The sequence below is a fragment of the Hyperoodon ampullatus genome (assembly GCF_949752795.1).
Source record: "Hyperoodon ampullatus genome assembly, chromosome: 13".
In the NCBI taxonomy this organism is placed as follows: Eukaryota; Metazoa; Chordata; class Mammalia; order Artiodactyla; family Ziphiidae; genus Hyperoodon; species Hyperoodon ampullatus.
Window position 1 is genome coordinate 16298093 of NC_136926.1, and position 25545 is coordinate 16323637.

The window sequence follows — 25545 nt, forward strand, 5'->3', positions numbered from 1 at the left end:
GGGAGGGAACGTAGTGGGGAAGGCATTGCTTTCCACCATCCATCTTTCTATGTGTTTTAAAAGTTTAAAAATGGGCTATAAAAAATTAAATTTTGGGGACTTCCCTGGCAGTCCAGTGGTTAAGGCTTCTGCTTCCAATGCAGGGGGTGCGGGTTTGATCCCTGGTCAGATCCTACGTGCCTTCGTGACCAAAAAACCAAAACATAAAACAGAAGCAATATTGTAACAAATTCAATAAAGACTTTAAAAAAATTAAAGTTTTATAAATTTTTATAAGAAGGAGAACTTGGTTAACAGCATTGAATCCTGTTCAGAAGTCAAGATTGAGCCTGAAAGAGGTCTTTTGAATGGAGAATATGGAGGCTATTGGTGGTAGCCTTAGCAAGAGCTGTTGGGGAGGGTAAAGGGTGGAAGCCAGATGGAGCTGGCTGAGGAGTGAGGTGGAAAAGATGGTGGTGAAGAATAGATAATTCTCTCCAGATGTTTGCAATGAAAAAAGTAGAGAAATCAGTGGGGAGGTAGTGGAGTAGACTGTGGGGACATGGACGTATTTTTAACTTTGCTTTTTAAACCTTAAATTATTGAATAGATAATAAAATAATCTGCTTCAGAAATCACAAATTACAGGGCCTAGCCATAGCTCTCTAGTGAACTGCCTGGGCCAAACCAGAACCCCCTCCTCCACAAAAAATTATCTATAAAATGAGGGCTTCAGATTGGATGATTCCAAGGGTTCGAGACCTGAGATTTTTTCCCCAGCTTTATTGAGGTATAAATGACAAAACTGTATATTTTTAAGATTTACAGTGTGATTATTTGACACATGCATATATTGTGAAATGATTACCACAATCGATTTAGTGAACATATCCATCACCTCACATAGTTGACATATTTTTGTGTGTGCTTGTGCTAAGAACATTTAACATCTACTCTTTTGGCAGATTTCAAGTGTACAATACTGTATTATTAACTATAGTCACCATGCTGTATGTATATTAGATCCCCAGAACTTATTTATCTTCTAACTGAAAGTTCGTACCCTTTGACCAACATCTCCCCATCGCCCCCCACCCTGGCAACTACCATTGAAACTACTGTTTAAGTGAGTTCAGCTTTTTATCTTCCACATATAAATGAGATCGTACAGTATTTGTCTTTCTCTGTGTGTCTTATTTCACTTAGCATAATGCCCTCAAGTTTGGGGTTTTTTTCAATTTTTATTGGAGTATAGTTGATTTACAGTGTTGTGTTAGTTTCAGGTGTACAGCAAAGTGATTCAGTTATATATATACATGTATCCACTCTTTTTTTAGATTCTTTTCCCATATAGGCCTTTACAGAGTATTGAGTAGAGTTCCCTGTGCTATACAATAAGTTATTAGTTATCTATTTTATGTATAGTAGTGTGTATATGTCAATCCCAATCTCCCAGTTTATCCCTCCCTCCCCTTATCCCCTGCTAACCTTAAGTTTGTATTCTACATCTGTGACTCTACTTCTTTACTTTGCAGATTCATGAAAAATTTTGGTTTCTAATTCACTTTGTTATGAAGCACAAACTAACACACCATTGTAAAGCAATTATACTCCAATAAAGATGTTTTTAAAAAAAACCCAAAAAACAAAACAACAGAGAAGCAAACAAAAAAAAGGTTTAATTTGTTGGGAATAAAATTTACTAAAGAAATTGTGTGGTGAGCCAATGTGCCGCTTAAAAAAAAAAAAAAGATAATATAGTTACAAAACTCAAATGGTACAAAAGTCTCTCACCTACCCTGCCTCAAGTCCAATTTCCTTCCCCAGAGGCAAGTAATGTTAACATTTTCTTCTGTATCCTTCCAGAGATAATGCGAACACATAGGAACAAATATACACGTATGTTTTTGTTTTTCTGTTTTTACATGAATGGTGATTTGTTATTCACATTCTTCTGCACCTTGCTCCAGTGGAGTGATGAGAGGGTTGAGTGATGAGTGGTGGAGTTGGAGAGGTAGCCAGGGCCACTTCTTGCAAACACCAGGGCCTTGCAAGGTATTTGGATTTTTATCTCAAGTGACATGGGAAGCTCTTGGAGAGTTTTGAGCAGGATGTGGTTTTAAAAGTTCATTGTAGCTTTTGGGTCAAGAATAGACTAAAGCAAGATTTAAAGATTCTTTTTTTTTTTTTTTTTTTTTTTTTTTTTTTTTTTTTTTTTTTTAAGATTTAAAGATTCTTAAAGAGACTAAACAGCTATAGAAGGGGCCATATATTTTATAATCAGAAAAAATATTAAAAGCATATTTTTGGAAGCTTGAACACCACCAGTGTTCTTCCATTGTGTCATTTTTCATGAGAATCAGCTGAATTTGATCTACACACTACCTCGGACTGAGGGAGCACTAAAGGATCGAAGGATTACCTAAACTGAATAGGTCAGAGTAGGATCCAACAAGCTATACTTGTCTCTCAAAATGATTTCTTATTAACTCAGAATGAAATTAGATAATTGATCATTATATAAGGTAAACTGTAGAAATATGGTCTTAAGCTGTAAGTAATACTGAAACTATTATTAATATAAAACAACCGCTAACATTTGGGTCATAGAATTTCTCTGACTTGGGGTATCTGCTGCTGCTCAACAAACCGCCCCCAAAACTAAGTGACTTCAAGCAACAATGAATTAAAGGTTCACTGGACTCAGCTGGGTGATTCTTTGCCACATGGTGAAGCTGAGGTCACACCCACAGCTTCACTCAACTTGGAGCTTGACTGGGCCTGTAACATTTAAGTTGGCTTCTTCCAGAGTCTCTCTCTGCTTGATGTCAATAATCTAGGTTGAGCCTCTTGACAGCATAGAGGCTGTCTTTCAGATGGGAGCTTTTCAAGGTGACAAGTGCTTATCAAGCTTCTGCTTGCATCATGCTTTCTAATGGCCAAGCCCAGACTCTATGTAGGAGGGGACTAAAGAAGGGCATGAATATTAGGACACATCATTCACCAGGGCCACCAATGTGATAGTCTACCACTTACAGTCACAGGCCTTTTGAAGCTCTAAGACACTTAGAATTCTGGCCTTTAAGATTATAGAATAACTGAGGCATGGAATCTTCCTGCCTGATTTGGTTACCTCTACACTGGACACATCCCTGCTTGAGAATCTTCTATGACTCTCTTTTACCTTTTCAGGGCACATGTTTTACATCTTCACTTCTATTTTGCTCTGAGAGTTCTTCCCGCCCCCATGTGCTTTGTATAAACTGCTGTTCTTTAGATAGATTCAGTGACAATTTGACTCCTATTTTGTCTTGTTTATGTCTCTTCCTAAACATGTAGTCAGTGTAGTAACGGACACATGAGGTCCCTCTCCCCCTTCACCTGATGGGTTTATTATTTCCTTTAAATTATGGTCTGGCTGACTGAGATGCCCTTCATTCATCCTGTGTTAATCCAGTGCCTTGTCTGGGTAGGAGGGTAATAAGCCTTTGTTTTCAGGGTGCTTACGTTAGAGTGTGGGGAATGAGTAAGAAAGGAAACAACAAGAACGAAATAATTTCAGCAAGTGATAAATGCTGGGGAGAAAATAAAACAGGATAATGCGACAGAGAGTGAGGGAGCGTGGAGGTGGGGAGCCGCTCCAGTTTGCCTGGCAGATAGGGCCGTTCTGAGGCCGGACACTTGAACTGAGACGAGAATGATGAGAAGCAGCCACCCATCCTGCCAGAGAGGGCAACCAACCATCCCCGTTGGCCTGGGCCTGAGAGATTTCTTGGGACATGGGACTTTCAGTGCTAAAACCAGGACAGTCTCAGGCAAACCAGAGGTAGTCCAGTCCAGGAAGAGGGATCAGCAAGTACAGGCCTAGCGTACAGGCATTTTGGAGGGGCGACAGAAGGCGGTGCTGCTGAAAGTGTGGTGAGAAAGGGGGAGCAGAGGCAGGCCAGCCGGGGAGGTCAGTGGATGTTGGACCCCGTGGACCTTACCAGTAGGTTGGATTTTATTATAAGTGTGTTGGGAAGCTGCTGCAGGGTTTCAAGCAGGGAAGGAGACAGTTTTATTTACATTTGTAAATAAATCATTGGCTGGTGTGTGGAGAGTAAAGCATATGTGGTCAAAGTGGAAACGGGGAGACCAGTTGAGAGGCTGGATGGTCATCGGGCTTGAGGTGGTGGCTTGGGCCAGGAAGGGAGCCAGAGGGAAGCTTCTCATCGTTACTAACTCTGTGCTGCTTCTTACTCCTTCCAGGCTCTTCCCCTCCTTTCTAAATCAGTAGTAGCTTTTTCATCCCAAAGAGCTTCTTAGCTAAGTACAGAGGTTCCCAGATTTACCACTTGGGCACCAAAGCCCAGTCCTCCTTGCTTTTCACAGGCGCTTTATCAGGTTTTCTTTTCAGTATTTTCAAAGTACTTGAACACAATGATATAGTTTTTTTTTCTTAAGTTATCTGTTGTTTTTCTCATAGGGCTAGTCTGGGTAATGCTTTTGAATGCCAAGTGATTGATTTTTATCTGGATGCCTTTGAAGGGTCATATTTAGAGTTGTGCAAGATAACTAGAGCTATACTTGGTAAAGGGTAATCTAGCTGGGGGGGGAGGTGGGGTAAAATGACATAGTAAGGGCTTCCCTGGTGGCGCAGTGGTTGAGAGTCCGCCTGCCGATGCAGGGGACGCGGGTTCGTGCCCCAGTCCGGGAAGATCCCACATGCTGCGGAGCGGCTGGGCCCGTGAGCCATGGCCGCTGAGCCTGCGTGTCCGGAGCCTGTGCTCTGCAACGGGAGAGGCCACAACAGTGAGAGGCCCGCGTACCGCAAAAAAAAAAAAAAAAAAAAAAAAAATGACGTGGTAAGATGTGGACGTTAAATTTTAGGCGACAGCAGGCTGCTCCAGTCGAAATGCTTGGGAGTGGGAGGCAGTTGGAGAAGTGGCACTAGATCTCAGTAGCAAGGCTGGGTCTGTATATAGAAACGTGGGAGCCACCTCGGAGAGCTGGGATTGGATTTGGGCCAGGACACCGATTTGTTTACTCAGCAAAGCTTCAAGTATTTACTGCGTGCCTCTGAGTGCTAGAAATGTTATGGTGAACAAGGCAGGCAGGATCCCGGCTCTCGGGGAGCCAATATTCAGTTGGGGTGGGGAAGGTAGAAGGTCAAACAATCAATGAATTAATGAGTAAAATAATTTCAGAGAATGGTAAATGCTGTGCAGATAAAACTGGGTGATGTGCTCTGGCTTGTGGGGGGTGGGTGGGTGGGTGGAGGAGATTCCTCTTTAAATTGGTGATCATAGAAGGCCTCTTGGAGGCGGTGACATATTACCTGAGACCCGAATGATGGGAAGGAACCAGCCACACATAGGAGGATCTAGGGACAGAGTGTTCCAGGCAGAGGTCTTAGACACCAGAGGCTGGGTCTAACTCTAAGCAAACTCCCATTTAGGTAAGTGGAGATGGGAACCAGCAAATAAGAGGAGAGCAAGGAGGGCAGGAACTATCTTGGCTTTGCTCATTAGAAGAGTCCCTTACACATAGGTAAGTGTTCATGTTAAAAAGAAACAAACTGGGATTGTGTTCTACCACCGAGACTGAGGAAGGACTACCTTAAGAGTTCTGGCAACCGTGGCACAACCTACACGGAAGTCAAGAAAATGGTTGATTTTGGTTTTAGCTTACTCTCGGCCCATCAAGAATGTCCACTTGTTAGAGGGAGCTGAGTTAAGTAGCTGCAAAGTGTTAAAAAGCAGAGGGGAGGAAATAGAAACAGCATTTTGAACTCTCTAAGAAACTCATTCCCTTACCATTTGTGAATGTCTTGTAAAAGCCTCCCCCCACCAGGTCCAGCCCTTCCGGGAACCTCGCCTGGCTGTGCTCCTCAATTTGCTCTCTTTCTCTTGCCTCTTCTCTGCTACCACCCTTTCACTTTGCACTTCTTTTATGCTTTTTTATTTGCTTCTGGAAGCCTTGCCACTTTTTACTCCTGTTCTCTCTTATCTCTAGTCCTGCCCACCTTCGCTAGTGGCATCTGTTTCTGAGACTGCAGCCAGATCCAGAAGCCTGGGTCTGGAGGGGGCAGTGGGTACAGAGGCTGCATGAGATATATTTGAGACATTTGACAGTGAGTGGGAGTGGAGAAGAGGGATGGTATTGCAATGGGCCACCAAGGTTTTGTTTAAGATCTCGGAGGCCTGTGAGTATCTGACACCAGGAAATCAGAGAGGGAGACCTTGAGCGTGAAGGGGCAGATGGGAGATAACTGAGGGAGCAGTTAGAGAGGAGGCAGAGTGCTTCTTCCTTAAATAACGTGAGGTGAAGTGCTTCTTCCTCTGGATTAAGAGGAAAAGAATAGGGCTTCCCTGGTGGCGCAGTGGTTGAGAGTCCGCCTGCCGATGCCGGGGACATGGGTTCATGCCCTGGTCCGGGAAGATCCCACATGCCGCGGAGCGGCTGGGCCCGTGAGCCACGGCCGCTGAGCCTGCGCGTCCGGAGCCTGTGCTCCGCAACGGGAGAGGCCACGGCAGTGAGAGGCCTGGGTACCGCAAAAAAAAAAAAAAAAGAGGAAAGGAATAAATGAGGCTGGATACAGAGATTCGTGAGTGGGAAGAGAGATGAGTGTGAGCAGCTTACAGTAAGTGGTCTGGATCTTTTTAGCAATAAGGAAAGCCAGGTGGTCTGCTTAAAGCCAAGCTCAAAATTTGGTGAAGGAATTTTGGAATCACCACTCCAGAGATTTTGCTGGGGAATAATCAAGTGATGAAGGAAGAACTGCCAAGTACCAGCAAGGATCCAGTTGAAGCTGGCATATATTTTTAGCAGACAAAGTCTGCCTTTCTCCACGATTGCTCTGCCAATACCCGAGCAGCTGGAGCTAGTGTTGACTGCTGTTAATACAGAGTTTGGATTTTAGCCACTAATTATATTTCAAGAAGACATTATCCTCATAGTTGTACTTAATGGTAAATCAAGATCTGATTGATTTGTTTTCCTCTCATCTTACTTGTACCTGTCAGAAGTTTGTAATTAGTGAGAGCTGCCTGTGGAATTCAATAGAAGGAATTTTAATCAACAGCCTTTCATAGAACTTATTAAACTTAGCTCATTACTTTTAAAATCTGGGCTATTATGAAAAATGAAAGCTCTCAAACTTCTCGTAGCCTTCCTTTTGTTCTCAGTTTCTGTAGAGCAGTTAGGTTTTGAGGTATACACCTACTCAGGTACAATTTTGGGAAATGTTTTTGAGTAACCACATGACAATAATACACTTCTCAAGTAGAAATTTGCTAAATGAATGGAAACAGATATCATTTAAGGACCTCTTTTTCTTTAAATATTAGGTTGAAAATGGTGTATTTGTAGCCAACCCGCTCCAGGAACGCACAATTCTCATGAGAAAAGAGGGCGAGTCTGCAAAAAGCATTAACGAGATGCTTCTGAGCAGACTTTCACGCTACCGAGCATCGCCATCCGCAACGCTGGCCGCCCTTACCGGCTCCACCATCTCCAACACCCTGAAAGAGGACCAGGCAGGTAGGCCGCCCTTCGCCTTTCCTATGTTTATCTTGTACAGCTCCATTCAGCTATATATATTTTTAAGACTTTATTTTTTAGAACAGTTTTAGGTTCGTAGCAAAAGTAAAGGAAGGTGCAGATTTCTCGTCTACCTCCTGCCCCCACACATGCACAGCCTCCCTTCTTATCAACATCCCCACCAGAGTGGTCCGTTTGTTACAACTGATGAACCCACCCTGACACATCATAATCACCCAGAGTCCATAGTTCACCTTAGGGTTCACTCTTGGTCTTGTACACTCTGTGGGTTTGGACAAATGCATGATGACATGTGTGCATTATTATGGCATCATATACAGTGCTTTTATTGCCTTAAAAATCCTCTGTGCTCCACCTGTTCCTCCCTCCCCACCCCCCCAAGCCCTGGCCACCACTGATCTTTTTATTGTCTTCATAGTTTTGCCTTTTCCAGAATGTCATGTAATTGGATTTATACAGAATGTAGCCTTTTCATATTGGCTTCTTTCACTTAGTAATATGCCTTTAAGATTCCTCCATGCCTTTTCATGGCTTGATACATTCAGCTTGTGATTAGTGCATGCTGCCTGTGGAATTCAGGCAATACTTGTTATTGAGCACTTACAGTGTGCCATACAAAGCACTTTGCTTTACATAGTTCACCGTTTTTAATGTCCTTCCAGTCATTTTTCATTTTTTTTTATTCCAAGCTAATGCATACTGTTGGCTGTGGACATGAATTAGCATGAATCTGTAATAATTCAAAGCAGCTCTGTTTAGTGTGTAAATACCTTATCATTACTGTTAGTATAAACTGTTTTCACGTTTAGCATCTGCTTCATGAATGTAAAAAACTCACATTTAGCATCATCTTCACTAAATACATTCTTTTTTTTTAACATCTTTATTGGAATATAATTGTTTTACAATGTTGTGTTAGTTTCTGCTGTGTGACAAAGTGAATCAGCTATATGTATTCATATATCCCCATATCCCCTCCCTCTTGCATCTCCCTCCCACCCTCCCTATCCCACCCCTCTAGGTGGTCACAAAGCACGGAACTGATCTCCCTGTGCTATGCAGCTGCTTCCCACTAGCTATCTGTTTTACACTTGGTAGTGTATATATGTCCTTGCCACTCTCACACTTCGTCCCAGCTTACCCTTCCCCCCTCCCCCGTGTCCTTAAGTCCATTCTCTATGTCTGCGTCTTTATTCCTGTCCTGCCCCTAGGTTCATCAGAACCATTTGTTTTGACTCCATATATATGTGTTAGCATACGGTATTTGTTTTTCTCTTTCTGACTTACTTCACTCTGTATGACAGACTCTAGGTCCACCCACCTCACTACAAATAGTTCAATTTTATTTCTTTTTATGGCCGAGTAATATTCCATTGTATATATGTGCCACATCTTCTTTATCCATTCATCTGTTGTTGGACACTTAGGTTGCTTCCACGTCCTGGCTATTGTAAATAGTGCTGCAATGAATATTGTGGTACATGACTCTTTTTGAATTATGGTTTTCTCAGGGTATATGCCCAGTAGTGGGATTGCTGGGTCATATGGTAGTTCTATTTTTAGTTTTTCTAAATACATTCTTGACCAAGAAAATGAGAGGCAAACCTTCCACAACAGAGGTTGCTTTTTCTGGAATTTGGCATTTAGTGTTTGCACTTTAATATTTGAAAATAGATAGTATGTTTACAGAGTTTGAAAGTGAAAACAATATAAAAGGTATATGCAGAGAAATCTTACTCTCACATCCTGGTATATTCAGTATTTGCCCCACCCTACCCCCTATAGGTAGCTCTATTTATTAGTTTTTGTTTATCCTCGCAGAGTTTTTTTATGCAAAGAGAAATTAAATTAATTTAGAAAGACAAATTTTTGTATTTTTATGGTCCTTCTTTTCTCAATAAAAGGTAGACTTCTAAACACACCGTTCTGTACTTTTAAAGCAGGAATTCTTAACAGGGATAAGCCTTTCAGAGGTTCACAAACATGCTCTCCCAAAGTTTTAAATAACATATGTATCATCATAATTTTTATCAGATTTTCAAGGTCATTTATGACCCCCCCAAAGTCAAGAACCATTATTCTTGAGGAGTTTTCATATTACATACCAACTATATGAAGTTATAACAAATCATGACCTGTAGTAAAAGATCAGGCTAGAAAAGGAGCCATGTATAGAAAAATGAATCTGAATTAATATATGTTTAATGAATTTAATGCAGGTTTATGCTTTAATCCTTTTATATATTGAAATATTAGGAAGAGAAAATATTTGTGATTAATTCATTATAAGACTATCAAATTTTAAATACTTATTAGTCCATATTAGAATTTAAGGATAGTATTTTACTTCCACAGGTCTCTATTGTATCAAATGTAAGTAGGGAATTTATTAATAGTTGTTATAACTTGGGTATGTGGATAATTTGAATTATAGGAAATAGTTTGTAGAGGACAGTCCTATTACCTAAATAAACATTTTCCTGACAAGCTGAAGGCTTGATCTGGGTTTGTCCCTTGGGAGAAAATTGAATACTAGCCTGCACAATAGAAATACTAAAAGAATGTTTGTTACGTAAGAAAACATGGGTGATATCAGAAAGTGGACTCAGAAGGCAAGGGTATATTTAGAATCCTGTGAAAACTGGTATCTGTACTCTAAACTTGTGATTTCACTCATACTTTTATGCACATTCTCTATGTATTCATTTAACCTGAGGTTGCTACATAAAAATTCACCAGTTATAGGCTAAGTGAACTTTTGACAATTAATTCAACATTCAGAGGGTCTAGGATTTTTTATTCTGTGATAAACTAATAGTTATTACCATGTTAATAAAGTATGTATATTAAAAACATCTCGGTGAAAACCATGATTGTGTGGCTATGCTCTTTGTGTGGTTATGCTCACAAAGTTGCTAGTTTTTCAGTCGTTGCCCCTTTTGGGTTTCTTACTTATGGAAATTTATGCTACTGGATTTATGTCCTAAATGAAGAATATACTTGTTGGCGGCTCGAAATTTTTAAAAAATGGAGCTTTTTAGAACCACAGGCATTCAAAGCAAATGACAGATTAGGTTTCACTTGTCTAATTTTTCTAATCTAAACCATCTAAAGATAATTTTATGTCTATGTAGGCAGTCATATTTTGTATCTTGACAGCTTCCTAGGTAAAGCACTCTGGCTTTCTGTTGCCATCGTCAATCTTCACTGGACTAATATATAGAAAATCGTTAAATTCACCCTGCATTTTCAGATCTGCCAGTGAGTAAGGGAAATTAAAGTACATTTTATACCTCTTGATTAGATACAATAATTATTTTCCTAATGATAGTTTATGTCACTGACCCTAAAAAAAAGAAAATACATCATGGGTTATAAATTCCGCAGACATAAAATTATTTTGTGATAGACATTGTGAAAGCTTTTATTAACTAGTTATGGGTTGAAATTTCTGGTAGATTCCATGTTCAGAGCTGTTTATAATGAATGTAATATCACAAACCTGTTAACAGTTTGTTCTGTATAAAATGAAAATATCTCTACAGGAGCACAGTTTCCTAGGGGGAAACATAAACAGTAGGATTCTTCTTTTATTTTGAGATTTAGTCCATGTGAGGGTTCATTCTTTTGAAAGATTTTTGTTTTATTTATTTATTTATTTTATTCATTTATTTTAACATCTTTATTGGAGTATAATTGCTCTACAATGGTGTGTTAGTTTCTGCGTTATAACAAAGTGAATCAGCCATACATATACATATATCCCCATATCTCTTCCCTCTTGCGTCTCCCTCCCACCCCTCTAGGTGGTCACAAAGCACCGAGCTGGTCTCCCTGTGCTATGTGCTGCTTCCCACTAGCTATCGATTTTACATTTGGTGGTGTATATATGTCCATGCCACTCTCACACTTTGTCCCAGCTTACCCTTCCCCCTCCCCATGTCCTCAAGTCCATTGAAAGATTTTTAAAAGACATAAGGACATATTGAATACTGGGAACACCTTTCAGAAATGTTCAGATCATGTAACCAGGAGGCTTGGGACCAGGCTGTGGAGACAGAAGATCATTATTTTTCCCTTAGCTTATTATTTCTTGCTCTATTTTTTGAGTCTGAGTATATTCTTGTTAGAATTGGGGGCCCCTTCGTTATACTCTAATTTGGTTTGGTAATCAAATTAATCTGTGTGTCAACTATTTCTGCTCACCATTTTCATTCCTTTTTACCAGCAAATACTAGCTGTGGGCTTCCTCTAAAAATGCTTCGGAAGACGCCCATTTACACCTGTGGTACATACTTGGTGATGCTGGTCCCACCTCCAGGGGGGTCAGGCAGCTCTGCTACCCGGTCTCTTTTTGGTGGAACAAGTGGTTTGTCGTCTTTAAAAAGTAAGTGAACTTTATTTGTGGCTCTTTTCCCAATTTGTCCCTAGCTTTGAAATTTAAGGTATTTCCTAATAGTGATTTTATACTTGCTCTGTTTACAGATGCTCTTTGATAATAACAAAAAACCTTATCAGTATAGTTATAGGCTAGGAGGAATTAAAAATAGAATTTTTGAAGGTGGTATAATAGTACACTTCTGAAAACTATTGTCCTGTAAAATTACTAGAAATAACCATGAAGTCAGGAAGATTTTAGGAAAGAAAATAATCTGTTGCCACTTTATTTACTGACACTGCAAGAACTCTACCCACTGGAGAGCTATGAAAATAAGTTTGTGAAATACCTCCATTTTAGGACACATAAAAATGTATATGACACAAAATAATATATGCAAAAATTCATTAATGTTAAATGTACATGTACATATTTTTTATGTATTTCTTTTTTTTTAACATCTTTATTGGAGTATAATTGCTTTACAATATGGTGTTAGTTTCTGCCATATAACAAAGTGAATCAGCTATACATATGCCACCACATAGCACAGGGAGATCAGCTCGGTGCTTTGTGACCACCTAGAGGGGTAGGATAGGGAGGGTGGGAGGGAGACGCAAGAGGGAGGGGATATGGGGATATAAGTGTACATATATTTTTATAAAAGAGGGAGGCATATTATAGTAATTAAAGCAATGTGATTTTGGCTTCAGAGTGGACAAATAGTTAAATTGAAAATAATATAGGGCTTCCCTAGTGGTGCAGTGGTTAAGAATCCGCCTGCCAATGTAGGGGACACAGGTTCAAGCCCTGGTCCGAGAAGATCCCACATGCCACGGAGCACCTAAGCCCGTGCGCCACAACTACTGAGCCTGCGCTCTAGAGCCTGCAAGCCACAACTACTGAGCCTGTGTGCCACAACTACTGAAGCCCATGTGCCTAGAGCCCATGCTTTATAACAAGAGAAGCCACCACAATGAGAAGCCTTCGCACTGCAACGAAGAGTAGCCCCTGCTCTCTGCAACCAGAGAAAAGCCCTTGGGCAGTAGCAAAGACCCAACTCAGCCAAAAAATAAACAAAATAAAAATAAATCAATTAAAAAAAAGAGAAAATAATATAGAATAAAAAAATGTTCCTTTTACATTGCCATTTTCTGTCTTTCTTACCTTAGGGACATCATTTAACCCCTCTGAGCCTCAGTTTTCCCATCTGTAAAAAATAAAAGGCTAATAGTATCTCACACCATTGTTTGATGATCATATGCAATAAAGTATGTTAGAGTATTTCTAAAAAACAAAAACAAACCCAAAATATTCCTTTTATATATGGTAACACCTTTTTTTTTTAACTTCCTTTACTTCCTTAAAATTTGTTTAGGCACATAAAATTAAAATGTTTTAAAATCAGTTTACTTATTTTCATTTCCCAAAATTTCATATTCTGTCTTTTAAAAATAATTTGCTTACAGTAATTCCATTGAAGGGTTATATTTCACATTTAGATGTTTAAAAAAGCATTTCTTACCCAAACTTTAACCTGCAGATATAAATTTAACCTCAGCAGCTTAAATAAAACCATTTATCTAGTATCAACTTAACTTTTAGGCCATTTCAAGTAGTTGCACGTGTTTGGGATTTAGATACTCATAACAACTCCAAAACTCTTGTCTTTACTTTTTTAAAATTAATTTATTTAAATATTTATTTTCTTTATTTGGTTGCACCAGGTCTTGATTGCAGCAGGCATGCCCCTTAGTTGCAGCTTGCAGGCTCCTTAGTTGCCGCTGGCTGGCTCCTTAGTTGCGGCCAACAGGATCCTTAGTTGTGGCCAGTGGGCTCCTTAGTTGCGGCTCGCCGGCTTCTTAGTTGTGGCACGTGGGGTCCTTAGTTGCAGCAGGCGGGCTCCTTAGTTGTGGCTTGCAGGCTTCTGAGTTGCAGCTCACCAGCTCCTTAGTTGTGGCATGGAATTCTTAGTTGCGACATGCATACAGCATCTAGTTCCCTGACCAGGGATCGAACCTGGGCCCCCTGCATTGGGAGTGCGGAGTCTTAACCACTGCGCCACTAGGGAAGTCTTGTCTTTTGCTTTTAGAATCAAATGGGTGAGAATTTTTCTCAACAGCCTGTTTTCTCTAACATGTGACCAGGATGCACCCTTTAGCCCTCGGGGAAATGATGTAAATTTACTACTCTCTTTAAAAAAAATAATAATAACAGCTTTATTGAGTTATAACGTACATACCATAAAATTTACCCCTTTAAAGTATACAGTTCAGTGGTTTTTAATATATTCAGAGTTGTCCAACCATCACCACAATCTAATTCTAGAACATTTCCATCACTCCAAAAAGATACCCCATACCCATTAGCAATCACTCCCTTTATCCCCCACTTTCCCCAGCCCCTGGCATCCACCAATCTACTTTCTGACTCTATGGATTTACCTATTCTGGACTTTTCAAATATATGGAATTATACAATATATGTGCTTTTGTGACTGGCTTTTTTTTTTTTTTAAGCATAATGTTTCCAAGGTTCACCCATGTTGTAGCACAAATCATTACTTCATTTCTTTTTATGGCCAAATCATACTTGATTGTATGAATATAATCCATTGACATTTGAGTTGTTTCTGCTTTTTGACTGTTTTGAATAATGCTGCTGTGAACATTCATGTACAAGTTTTTGCGTAGACATGTTGTCATTTCTCTTGGGTGTATGTGTAGGAGTAGAATTCTGGGTCATATGGTACCTGTATGTTTAAGCTACGGAGGGACTGCTAACCTGTTTTGCAGAATGGCTGTACCATTTTAAAGTCTCATTAACAATGGCTCCAATTTTTCCACATCCTCTCTGACATTTGTTATTTTTCTTTTCTTTTTTTTTTTAATAGCTGTACTCCATAGTGGGTATGAAGTGGTGTCTCATTGTGGTTTTGATTTGCATTTCCCTAACAACTAATAATGTTGAACATCCTTTCTTGTGCTGATTGGCCATTTGTATATGTTCTTTGGAGAAATATCTATTCAAATCCTTTGTCCATTTTAAAATTAGGTTATTTGTCTTTTTGTTGACCATTAATCATCTGAAACTCTTTTTTAGTCTTCTTGGCATGGTTTTTTCCACTCAACTGAAATTAGCCCCATTTGAATAAAACAGGCCTTCATGGTGCCGTTTTTTTCATGAGGATATAGCTTACCCAGTGATTCTATTTTAGACCAACAAATAAATAAATGCTTAAATTTCTTCTATGTCCTGTTCCACTTTGGTCACTGTGGTGGCTACTCAGTGAGTGGGAAAAGTGGTGCTTGCTTTGAGGAGCTCATAGTCTGGTTGGGAGAAACGATGCAGGTGTGTGAAACAACTAGAAAATGATATACAATGCTGTATCACTGCCTGAACCATGGGGAGCAGATGTAAGTGCTGCAGAATCAGAGGAAGAAAGGGTCATTGTTGAGTGGGGTAGAGGGGAGAGACTTCATGAAGTTTTGAGTTTGTCATGAAAAATGGCTATTATTCATATAAGTGGCCACATAGGGGAAAGGCATATGCATGGTAAATACAGTGAAAAAGAGACTTGGAGAAGACCATTTTGTTGGTGTGCAGGACAGAACAATAGAAAATAGAAAAGAAACAAAGAGTACAGTTTAGATTATAGCTCAAGTCAGGCGTGGTGAGAATCTGGATTACTAGGGTGATGGGAATAAGAAAAAGGAGCTTGAGAGACAGTGCTAGAATTTTCTGTTGGAAAGTGGGGAAGTAAGTTATATCAATAATAGCAGCTAGGCCCTTCTGCCATGGCAGCCATTGAAGAGCAGCCGCCATGGCTCCTTGCTGCCCCATGGCCGTGGGCCTCAACAAGGGCCACCAGGTGACCAAGAACATGAGCAAGCTGAGGCACAGCCCTGCAAGATGTGATCCAAAAGGTGTGTGGCTTTGCCCCGTAGGAGCTGCATGCCATGGAGCGGCATGCCAGGGTCTCCAAGAACAAGCAGGCCCTCAAGTTCATCCAGAAAAGGGTGGGGACATACATCTGTGCCACGAGGAAGCAAGAGGAGCTGAGGAGTGTCCTGGCCGCCATGAGGAAAGCAGCAGCCACGATAAAACCTTCTCAGGAAAAAAAAAAAAAAAAAAAAGCAGATCCTTGATATATTTTAACTCATTTAATCTTCACAATAACTGTATGAAGTAGGTAACTTTTATTATCTCCACTTTACACATGGGGAAACTGAGAGGTTCAGTAAATTTCCCAGGGTCACACAGAAGTGGTAGAGCTGGAATTCAAATTTAGAATCTTAAAGCTTATGCTTGTCATCACTACACTTCCCTGTGTTAAGGGAAAAGGCCGAAGTGTTTCCAAGTTTTAGAGCCAGGGCTTGGAAGGATAGCAACTAAACATCCACTAATCTGTTTTGAGCACCAAATATATGTAAAGTATTTCTTGTAAATATTGTTACCTTGTGATGTTAATAATCATAACCCCTCTTGCAATTACCCTTTTGACAATCTGTCTTGAAAAAAACCTGTATGTGAAAGTTGCCATTTTAAAAACACTTTCAAAAATATGGTTCACTGTATTGGAAAAGGCTTTATGACAGTTTTCTTTTTGTGGTCTTAATGTGTGTCTTTTGTCTCCTCATTGTTACCACCAATAGACAACCAAAAAGATGTGATTTTTATAAAGTCTCGTTAAGAGTCTAAAGTTTAAGCTAACCATCATCTTAAGGCTTATTAAACAGCTTAATATTTGTTTCTGAAGTCCTAGCTTCTAGCTTGGTGTATAATATTTCGGATGGTCAATTCACAAGTCGTGCCGATCTCATAGATGCTGCTGGAAGCTCATTGGGGCGTGGTGCTCTTGTACCTGGATTGGGTAAGAAATAAATGCCCACATTTATTTTCCTTGGAAAATTCAAAATTTAAGCAATTTCTCTTAAAAAATCTTGCTAATTCTCTATGGTATTCTAGTTTCCTTGAAAGAATTTTTTTATGCTACTCTTTAATTCTGAGGATTAATATAAGAAATTGTCATATGTGAAATTCCTCTGCATAAATTACTACTGAAGATACTGTCCATTAGGTTGTGTAATGTTGTCTATAAAAATTCTTCTTAAAGTTCATTGCCATAAAAAGGTTTCTTTCCCTTGAGGGATTAGTATACTTCTTATTGTTAGAAAATGAGCATTATGTTAGCGCATTGGATTTTCTCTTTGCCTTGGCACCTAGGGAGCTCATATCTAAGTTTTGGGCTCAGTTACTAAGGCTTTTACTGTGCGTTAATGTTAATTAGTCCTGTTATACCTGGGTTTTACTGTAAGCCACTTAAATCCTTTTTGGAATTAAAAAGGTCACATGTAAGTCAGTTACTAAAAACTTTCTATTCCATGAGGCTTATTCCATTCTCACATATGAGTTAAGCCGAGTAGACATTGAATCCTGCCTTCCTACTGAGCCCCAATCTAATGCTTTGCCAGCATTGGAGGGATGTGGGATGTGGCTTGCCAGCACTGGGGACAATCCTTGCCCTTTCATTCTTTAGCACTGCTTATGAGAAGTATGTATCAAGTAGTCAATGGTATGATAGTTGAATAAAGGGTGTTCTTTTTGCAGGTGCCTGTTACGATACAGTGAACAACATGCTATGGACATGCTCGAATGACTATATCGATCAATGGTGTAATCCTGGGAATCAGGCCTTCCATTATGTCTGTCAGAGACTTGGAGTCAGCCATATCATCACTGAGCCCAAAGGTGAGGTGCACTCATAATCCTACAGGAAGAGATTTTCCCCCCATGAAATAGGAGAGAGTACAGCAGCATTAGTAAGTGGGAACATAGCCCAAGCAGCAAAATGTGTCAACAGCCTTCCCTCTTTGAATTTAGAAACCTAGAATTCTTATTATCTGATTGGTTTATGATTGAGTAAATAAGTGTGTAAATAAATAGAACTTTTGAGGTGGTTCACAGACTTTTTTAAAGGAAAATTGTTATGTCCCTTCTGAAATTGTCAGAACTTTGGGACAGAAGTTCGTTCTTTATTTATACTTGGCATGGGATTATATATGCTGTTATAATGTTTTGCATTAATAACAACTTACTTGTACACAAACTTACAATTTTGATAGACTATCTGGTAAAGGACCTTTATATTTCTTAATATTAAGATTCTTAATATAAGTTAATATTAACGTAAAATCTTTTGACTTCAAAGTCAACTATAGTGGTATATATGGTGTAGTGAGTAGCTCAGCAAATCCTCTCCTGATAAAGCAACGATAAAATGGACTGAATTACCAAAACTAACTATTTCTATAAAATTAAAATGCCAACTAAAAAAAAATTAACTATTTCTAGGCTCTGGAAGTTGACCAAAGGCATATACCAAATTGAGATGCGGTATTCATAAAAAAAAAAAAAACTCACTGAACTTTGGCTAAGAACAGTAGAAGTCTGTGATGTCCTTAGCTGTGGACACTCCTGTCCCCTACCTTAAGCTCGGTCAGTGCAGTAATTCCATCAGGGTGGGGCAGATCATGGAAGCCAGCGGCTTGGCTGCCAGAAGGGGCTGACTGATTTGGAGCAGAGCGTGGAAAAAAACTCACACACAGCAGCAATGTCAGTAACAGTAGTGGTCTTGGTGGCAGACAAACAGAGACAACCAGTGGCTTAGCTAGCCTGAGGTTGCGGTCCTGGTTAGGGCAAGCATCGAACCAGCAAACTAGCCAGAACTTTACTCGTGAGATGTGGGTAGTGAGAAAGCTACAAAGGGCCTTCGTAAGCTCCCCAAACATCTGCATAGAAGAAGCCAGAGAAGGCCCAAGCTGTTCACACAAGCCTGGCTGAAAATGAGCCTGCATACACATGCAGAGATTTGAGAGGGCCCACAGAAGGTGGAAACCATGGAATAGTTTAAAACTGCCTAAACTTTGATGTGCTTCCGCCAGAAAACGTGCCTCCATCCAGGGTGGAAGTATTACTGGCTCAGGGTGTTTGAGCACACCTCTGACTCAGACGAGGTAACCACTAGGAAGGCAGGCTTAAAAATAAAAATGAGAATAATAAAACTAAACAAATGAAAGAAAGTAAAGACGAAAATAGAAATAAGAATTTAAGAAGACAAAGTGAGTGGAGAAATCAGTAGCTAAACACTGCAGGCAAAACTCAGATATTAGACTTAGCAGATGAAGACTTCAAAGCAGCCTTTAGAAATAAATTCAAAGAACTAAAAGAAACCATGTTTAGGGGGCTTCCCTGGTGGCGCAGTGGTTGAGAGTCCGCCTGCCGGTGCAGGGGACACGGGTTCGTGCCCCGGTCCGGGAAGATCCCACATGCCGCGGAGCGGCTGGGCCCGTGAGCCATGGCCGCTGAGCCTGCGCGTCCGGAGCCTGTGCTCCGCAACGGGAGAGGCCACAACAGTGAGAGGCCCGCATACCGCAAAAAAAAAAAAAAAAAAAAAAAGAAACCATGTTTAAAAGATTAAAGAAAAGTATGATGACCATGATAAAACAGAATTTCAACACAGAATTTATTAAAAAAAAAAAAAAAAAGACAAAGAACCAGTTGGAAATTCTGGATTTGAAAAGTTCAATGACTGAAGAGAAAGAATCACTGGAGTAACTCTATAGCAGATTTGAGATGGTGGGAGAAATAATCAGCAAACTTGGATATAGATGGATAGAGTTATCCTATCTGAAGAATAGAAGAAGACACTTTTAAGGAACACTAGTCAGATATTTTGTAGAATTTCCCTCAGTTAGGGGTCATCTGTTGTTTTCTCCTTTAAAACTGAAGTTATAGATTTGGGGGAAGAATACCACAGAGGTGAAGTGCTTTTCTCATTACATCATATCACAGGGTACATGATAGCAACATGACTTATTACTAGTGATATTAAAATTGATCACTTGGTTTAAATGCCAGCTTTCTTCACTGCAGAGTGAAGAAAGCTTCTTCCCCTTCCATATTCAATTTGTTAGAAGCAAGACATTAAGCCCACACTCATGGGAAGGGGAATTAAGCTCCACCTCCTGGAAGGAAAAACATCAGAGACATGTTAATTACCACAGTAATTAATATTTTAATTAATTACTATTAATTAAAGGAGGAGGTGATACTTTGAGACTTTGGAATTATCTATTAGATTTTCTGTTTCTTCTTGTGTTCATCTTGGTAGTTGTGTCTTTCTAGAAATTTGTGCATTTTATCTAAGTTTTCTTATTTGTTGGCATAAAGTTGCTCCTATTATTATAATTAGTTTAATTTTTATAGGGTCAGTAATAATTTCTCTGCTTTCACTCTTGATTTTGGTATTTGTATAAATTTACTAAAAAACATTGTTTTGTGCACTTAGAATGGGTGAACTTCATGGTATGTGTAAATTGTATCTTGTAAAACAGCAAAAAAGAAGAAATTTATATATTGTGACTCCCTAATTATTATCTCCAAGCCTCTTGCCTCAACTCCAGTCTATGTATTCGTCTCCACTTGGATATCTAACATCTTCAACTTAACATGTCAAAAACCAACTCCCTGTATCTCCCCCCTACAAATCTACACCTACCGAGTCCTCCATATTCCAGTATGTGGATCACTATTCTTTCATATGCTCAGACCAAAAAATTAGTTATCTTTGACTTTCTTTCTCTAATACCCCACATCCAAATGGACATCAGCAAATCCTGTCAGCTCCCATCTTCAAGATGTATTCCAAGTCTACCCATTTCCCTCTATCTCTGCTGCTACAACTCTAGTCTAGGCCATCATCTTCACTCAGATTATCATAGTAGCCCCCTCACTGGCCTTCCTATTTCCCCTGTAGTTGCCCTCCTCCACCCTGCTTAGGCTTATCTCCACACAGCAGCCAGAGTCTTTTACAATCTACATAGTCAGATCTGTCACTCTTCTGCTCAGACACCTCCACTGCCTTCCCATCTAACTCAGAATGAAATTTAAGGACCTCAGTTATTTGGGTAGATCCCAAAGCTACCTTTCAAAAAGTGTTTGGTGAAGACAAACAATACTAACCTGAATTCTGTTGTTATAAGATCAAGGACTCATAAAGGCACAGAAGAGAGGAGGACCCAGCCAGGCCTTAGGGTTAATATGCAATTGAAAAGTTTAGTTTTGGCAAGGTTTACCTTCCAATAGGTTTTCCTTGAGTCCTTTCCTCATAGCTCACGGTGCCCACAGTCCTTTTGCAGCTCTAAGGTTACCCCACCCAAGCCTGACTCTCCAAGATTACCTACTTTCTTGTTTCTTTTATGCAGTTCATTTCAGCTGGTTTAAGGAAAAAAGCAATCTTTTTTTCCTGTACTTTGCCTGTTTAGATTATTTTCACCTCCATTCCCTGAATGTCTATAACTATCATGAGGCATTTATTATTATATAAGAGGATGCTTGTCAATTCTCTTTAACCAAGGTTGAACTGATGTCTGTCTAGGCTCTGGTGACTAAATGAGATCAAAATGTGCAAAATGTTTGAGGTACCGTGGGAGGAGATATTTCTCGGCTGGGGAGGGTGGTGGGTTTTACCAGAGAGGAGGCATAGAAGATGAAGAGATCTTTCTAGAATAGTTACCACCATGGGATCTGAGCTGAGATGGCCTGAATTCAAATCCCAGCTCTACCATTTAGTAGCTGTGTGACCTAGGGTGAGTTACTGAACCTCTCTAATTCTTGAGTCACTCCTCTACAAAACAGGGCTAAAATAGTCTAAGTTGATAATGATATTGTAAGGTAAAGCATGTAAAGCATTCAGCCCATTGTCTAGCATATAGAAAGGACTCAAGAAGTGGTAGCTGGGCTTCCCTGGTGGCGCAGTGGTTGAGAGTCCGCCTGCCGATGCAGGGGACACGGGTTCGTGCCCCGGTCCGGGAAGATCCCACATGCTGCGGAGCGGCTGGGCCCGTGAGCCATGGCCGCTGAGCCTGCACGTCCAGAGCCTGTGCTCCACAACGGGAGAGGCCACAACAGTGAGAGGCCCGCGTACCACACACACAAAAAAAAGAAGTGGTAGCTACTTATGCTCTTTAAAAAAATGGAAATTCCCAAGTGTTTTCACCCCAGCATTCTGTGGCAGGGAAAAGGGTTCTCCAGCAATAGTGGGAGAGATTGGAGCCAAGATAGTCTCTTCCGGTGTTCGTGCACCTTTTGAAAGTCAGAGGTATGTTCCTTGGTGGCCACCCAGAGATGTCTTTCCTCACTGACTTTCCTTTTCATCTTCTAGAAGAGGCTATAACCACGAATGAGGTTATAAACCAATTATTGCACCACGTTGGTGCGATGTGCATACACCAACTCAATCTTCTTGCTACCAACCCCAATCTTCCAATCACAAGTGTCTTGGGCAAGCAGCATCCAATTGAAGCACACCATCTTAGCAGTATTTGTGACATTATGGAGAAGGCCATGGTTAATGGAGACACCTGTATCATACGCTGCATTCTTGTTGTCTTTCAGGTAAATACACTGTTTTGAGATAAATAAAATAGAGAAAAAGAAACACAAACCTTGGCTTCAGTCAGCTAATTTCTACCAGAAGAAAAATGTAATAACATTCCTGTTTTGCATCTTACCACATTCTAATCCTGTAATTAGAATTATCATCATATTCATAGCACTGCAGTTAATGGAGTATTGCTATATATATTGATAGCTCATTGCAATTAACATATGTAAAATATTTACTATAATTATACCATTACACAATAGAAGCGATTGTGGTTAAAAATCCACCTGGGTATTTATTCATAAGAATAACTAGCGTGGAAAAAAAAAAACTAGTGTGTTCTTTCTTCATAGGGATAATTTTATCCCCAGTAGAATTAGCATTTTCAGATATACCCCTTATGTTTCTGTAGGTAGTGTTTAAATTTTTCTTCAGCCCACAAACTGAAAGGAATCGAGACATCATTCGACGGTCGGGGTTGCTTCTTTGGCAGTTGTTGATGGCACCAAAAGATCAAATTTGCCCTGAAATTCAGAAGGAAGTCTGCCTTGCCATCAGGTAATCAGCACCTGATTTTCTCAGTGCTCTCTGCAGAGGGCTTCTCCTGCACTTCATTGTAACTTTCCCTTCAGACTGGTTGCCTGGATGTCTCTTACCCCATCCCACAGTCAGCACCTCACGTGTAGAGGATAATTTAACTGGAGAGAAGTTTGTGGCCCCACTCCCAGAGGACTCAAGCTGTCCATGTACATACACTCCTCATCTCACTTTCGGATCTTAAAACAGGACCAGAAAAAAATCCCTTTAAATAGATATTTTGGTGGTTTGCAACTGGATGTTCTTCTCATTTGGGTCAAAGTGTGGCAAGGTGGTTAAGAAACAGGCTTTGACAGCAGGTAGACCTGGATTCTAGTCTTTGCTCTGCCACTGACTTCTCAAATGATTTTTTGGCACATTCTGCATACAGCTGGTTTGACTACATTGACTTTTTCTTTTTTAATTAATTTTTATTGGGGTATAGTTGCTTTACAATGTTGTTAGTTTCTACCATACAGCAAAGTGAATCAGCTATACGTATACATATCTCCCCTCTTTTTTGGATTTCCATACATTGACTTTTTATAGCTCAATTCTCTTTAACCAGTTCTGCATCTAGCCTCAGATAAGTTATCATTTTGGTAATTCACAAATATGAGAAGGAGAGGGATACTGACCTCAGGGAGGTCATTGGACTACATCACAACAGTGAATTTAGTTTCAGTTGCTTTCTTAGTGGTGAAACTGTACTCAAACTGGCATCTTTTAATAAAAATTTAAATATTTAGAGTTTGGATTTTCTAGAACGTGTTTAAAAGCTTTTCGACTTTTCTGTCATTTCAGCTCTGGTTTAAATATCTTGTACCCAGGTGAAACTGAAATCAATAACTTACTTAAGCTGGTCTTAACAGAAGGTGAGAATTATCCTTTAATTACCCTTGAAAAAACATCCTTTTTTGTCCCTAAGGAAATGACTGAATTTTAATTTTTTTTTTTCATATCTGTTAGTCAACGTTATTTTATAAACTTCCCTCTTAGGACTGCTTTTGCTGCATCGCATAAGTTTTGGGTTGTCATGTTTTTGTTGTCATTTGTTTCTATGTATTTTTTGATTTCCTCCTTGATTTCTTCAGTGATCTCTTGGTTATTTAATAGCAGATTGTTTAGCCTCGTGTGTTTGTGTTTTCTACAGTTTTTTTTCCTGTAATTGATTTCTAATCTTAGAGTGTTGTGGCTGGAAAAGATGCTTGATATGATTTCAGTTTTCTTAAATTTACCGAGGCTTGATCTCAGTGTTATTTTTAAAATGCACATATGCCAACACTTAAACTAGATGGAAAGCAGAAACCATGTTCTATGTGTTGTCAAGCTTTATAAACCTCTTTCTATCCCCACTGTGTAGCATAATGTACCTCACTGCAGATGTTTAATGAACATTAAAGATAATGATTTCTTGGGATTTCTAAGCCAGTTTTTTCCCCACACATTAAAATCCAACTTTTAAAGTTAGACTCGATGACAATGACAAAATTCACCATGTTAAAGACACCCTGCATTTATAAGCAACATTAGTTTGAGGAATTAGAAATCACACTTCCTGAAATGTCAAGACAGTAACTACACTTAAATCAGGATGTACTGGTTAAAGAAAGTCTGACTGGTTGTGATACAGTTTTTGCTGCTGTTGTTTGTGTAAGTACATATGCCTGGTGCCCCTAGGTTGTCAACAGTCTGCTCGTTTAAAAACTTTTTTTAAATAACATCAGTTTTCTAAGTGTAATTATCAAGGTAGTTTATGGAGCTTTGTTCTGTGTTAGGAGAGAGAAATAGCGGCCTCTCCCAGCTGCGGGATGTGATCCTAACCAATTTAGCTGAACAGCTTCAAAACAACCGATTTGGCAGTGAGGAGGATGATCATTACAGGTGATGTTATGTTATTCACTGCTAGCCTTTTCTATGTGTTTTTCTCAGTAATTAATTTACAGTTAAATGTGTTTGATCAACTTTAGTCTCCTATAATATCTTATATGATAATTGGCGTGTTAAGTCTAAACTGTGGATCAGTTGAAAGATAATAAATCCCACAGTTGCCCTAAGAAATGATAATAGCACATTTCAGTTTAATGAGTAAAATAACTTGAGCCTGAAAGAAGGGTACTCAGCAGAAATAACAGGTGGAGCTTATTTAAGAAATCTTGGTGGAGGGTGTCATCAAATTGCTGGTCTGTGAGAGAGGGTGAAGGTGTGGTTCGAGCTGGTGAGGGGAAGAAGGTATCTCTTAAGCTAGTTATAAAATACTTGAACTAGGTGCTTAAGTACCATTGTGTTTCCATACATTTGATTTAGATAATATACCTAGTTGTTAGAATCATTACTGAATAAGATGGTTTACTTAGAGAACCAGTGAATTTTGTATCTTCTATTTGTCATCTTGTACCCATTGTATAAATTTTATCCTTTTATTATTAAACCATTAGTATCTTATTGTTACATTTTTCCTGCATTTTAAAGACTAAATGACGAACTTTTACACTACATTCTGAAGATTGTTGTACGAGAATCCTGTATCTTAATCACCAAGTGCCAAACTGTCTCTAAAGATGATTTTCAAAAACTCCTTTCAACTGTGCCTGTAAGTAAAAATGTGTTTAATGAAAGCAAA

The 25545-nt window shown here is 39.5% G+C and overlaps 1 protein-coding gene across 1 annotated transcript in view; it reads left to right on the plus strand.

Moving 5' to 3' along the window:
• The window catches only part of HECTD4 (HECT domain E3 ubiquitin protein ligase 4), a gene marked incomplete at both ends in the record, with an annotated part of 188671 nt that overhangs the window by 67168 nt on the left and 95958 nt on the right, over positions 1-25545 (plus strand). The window contains 9 exons of the mRNA XM_079717670.1: positions 7308-7500; positions 11750-11908; positions 16659-16772; positions 17510-17650; positions 22125-22357; positions 22759-22904; positions 23727-23797; positions 24701-24806; positions 25395-25515. Of these exons, the coding sequence (XP_079573796.1) occupies positions 7308-7500; positions 11750-11908; positions 16659-16772; positions 17510-17650; positions 22125-22357; positions 22759-22904; positions 23727-23797; positions 24701-24806; positions 25395-25515 (1284 nt within the window). The remainder of the gene's footprint in view (positions 1-7307; positions 7501-11749; positions 11909-16658; positions 16773-17509; positions 17651-22124; positions 22358-22758; positions 22905-23726; positions 23798-24700; positions 24807-25394; positions 25516-25545) is intronic.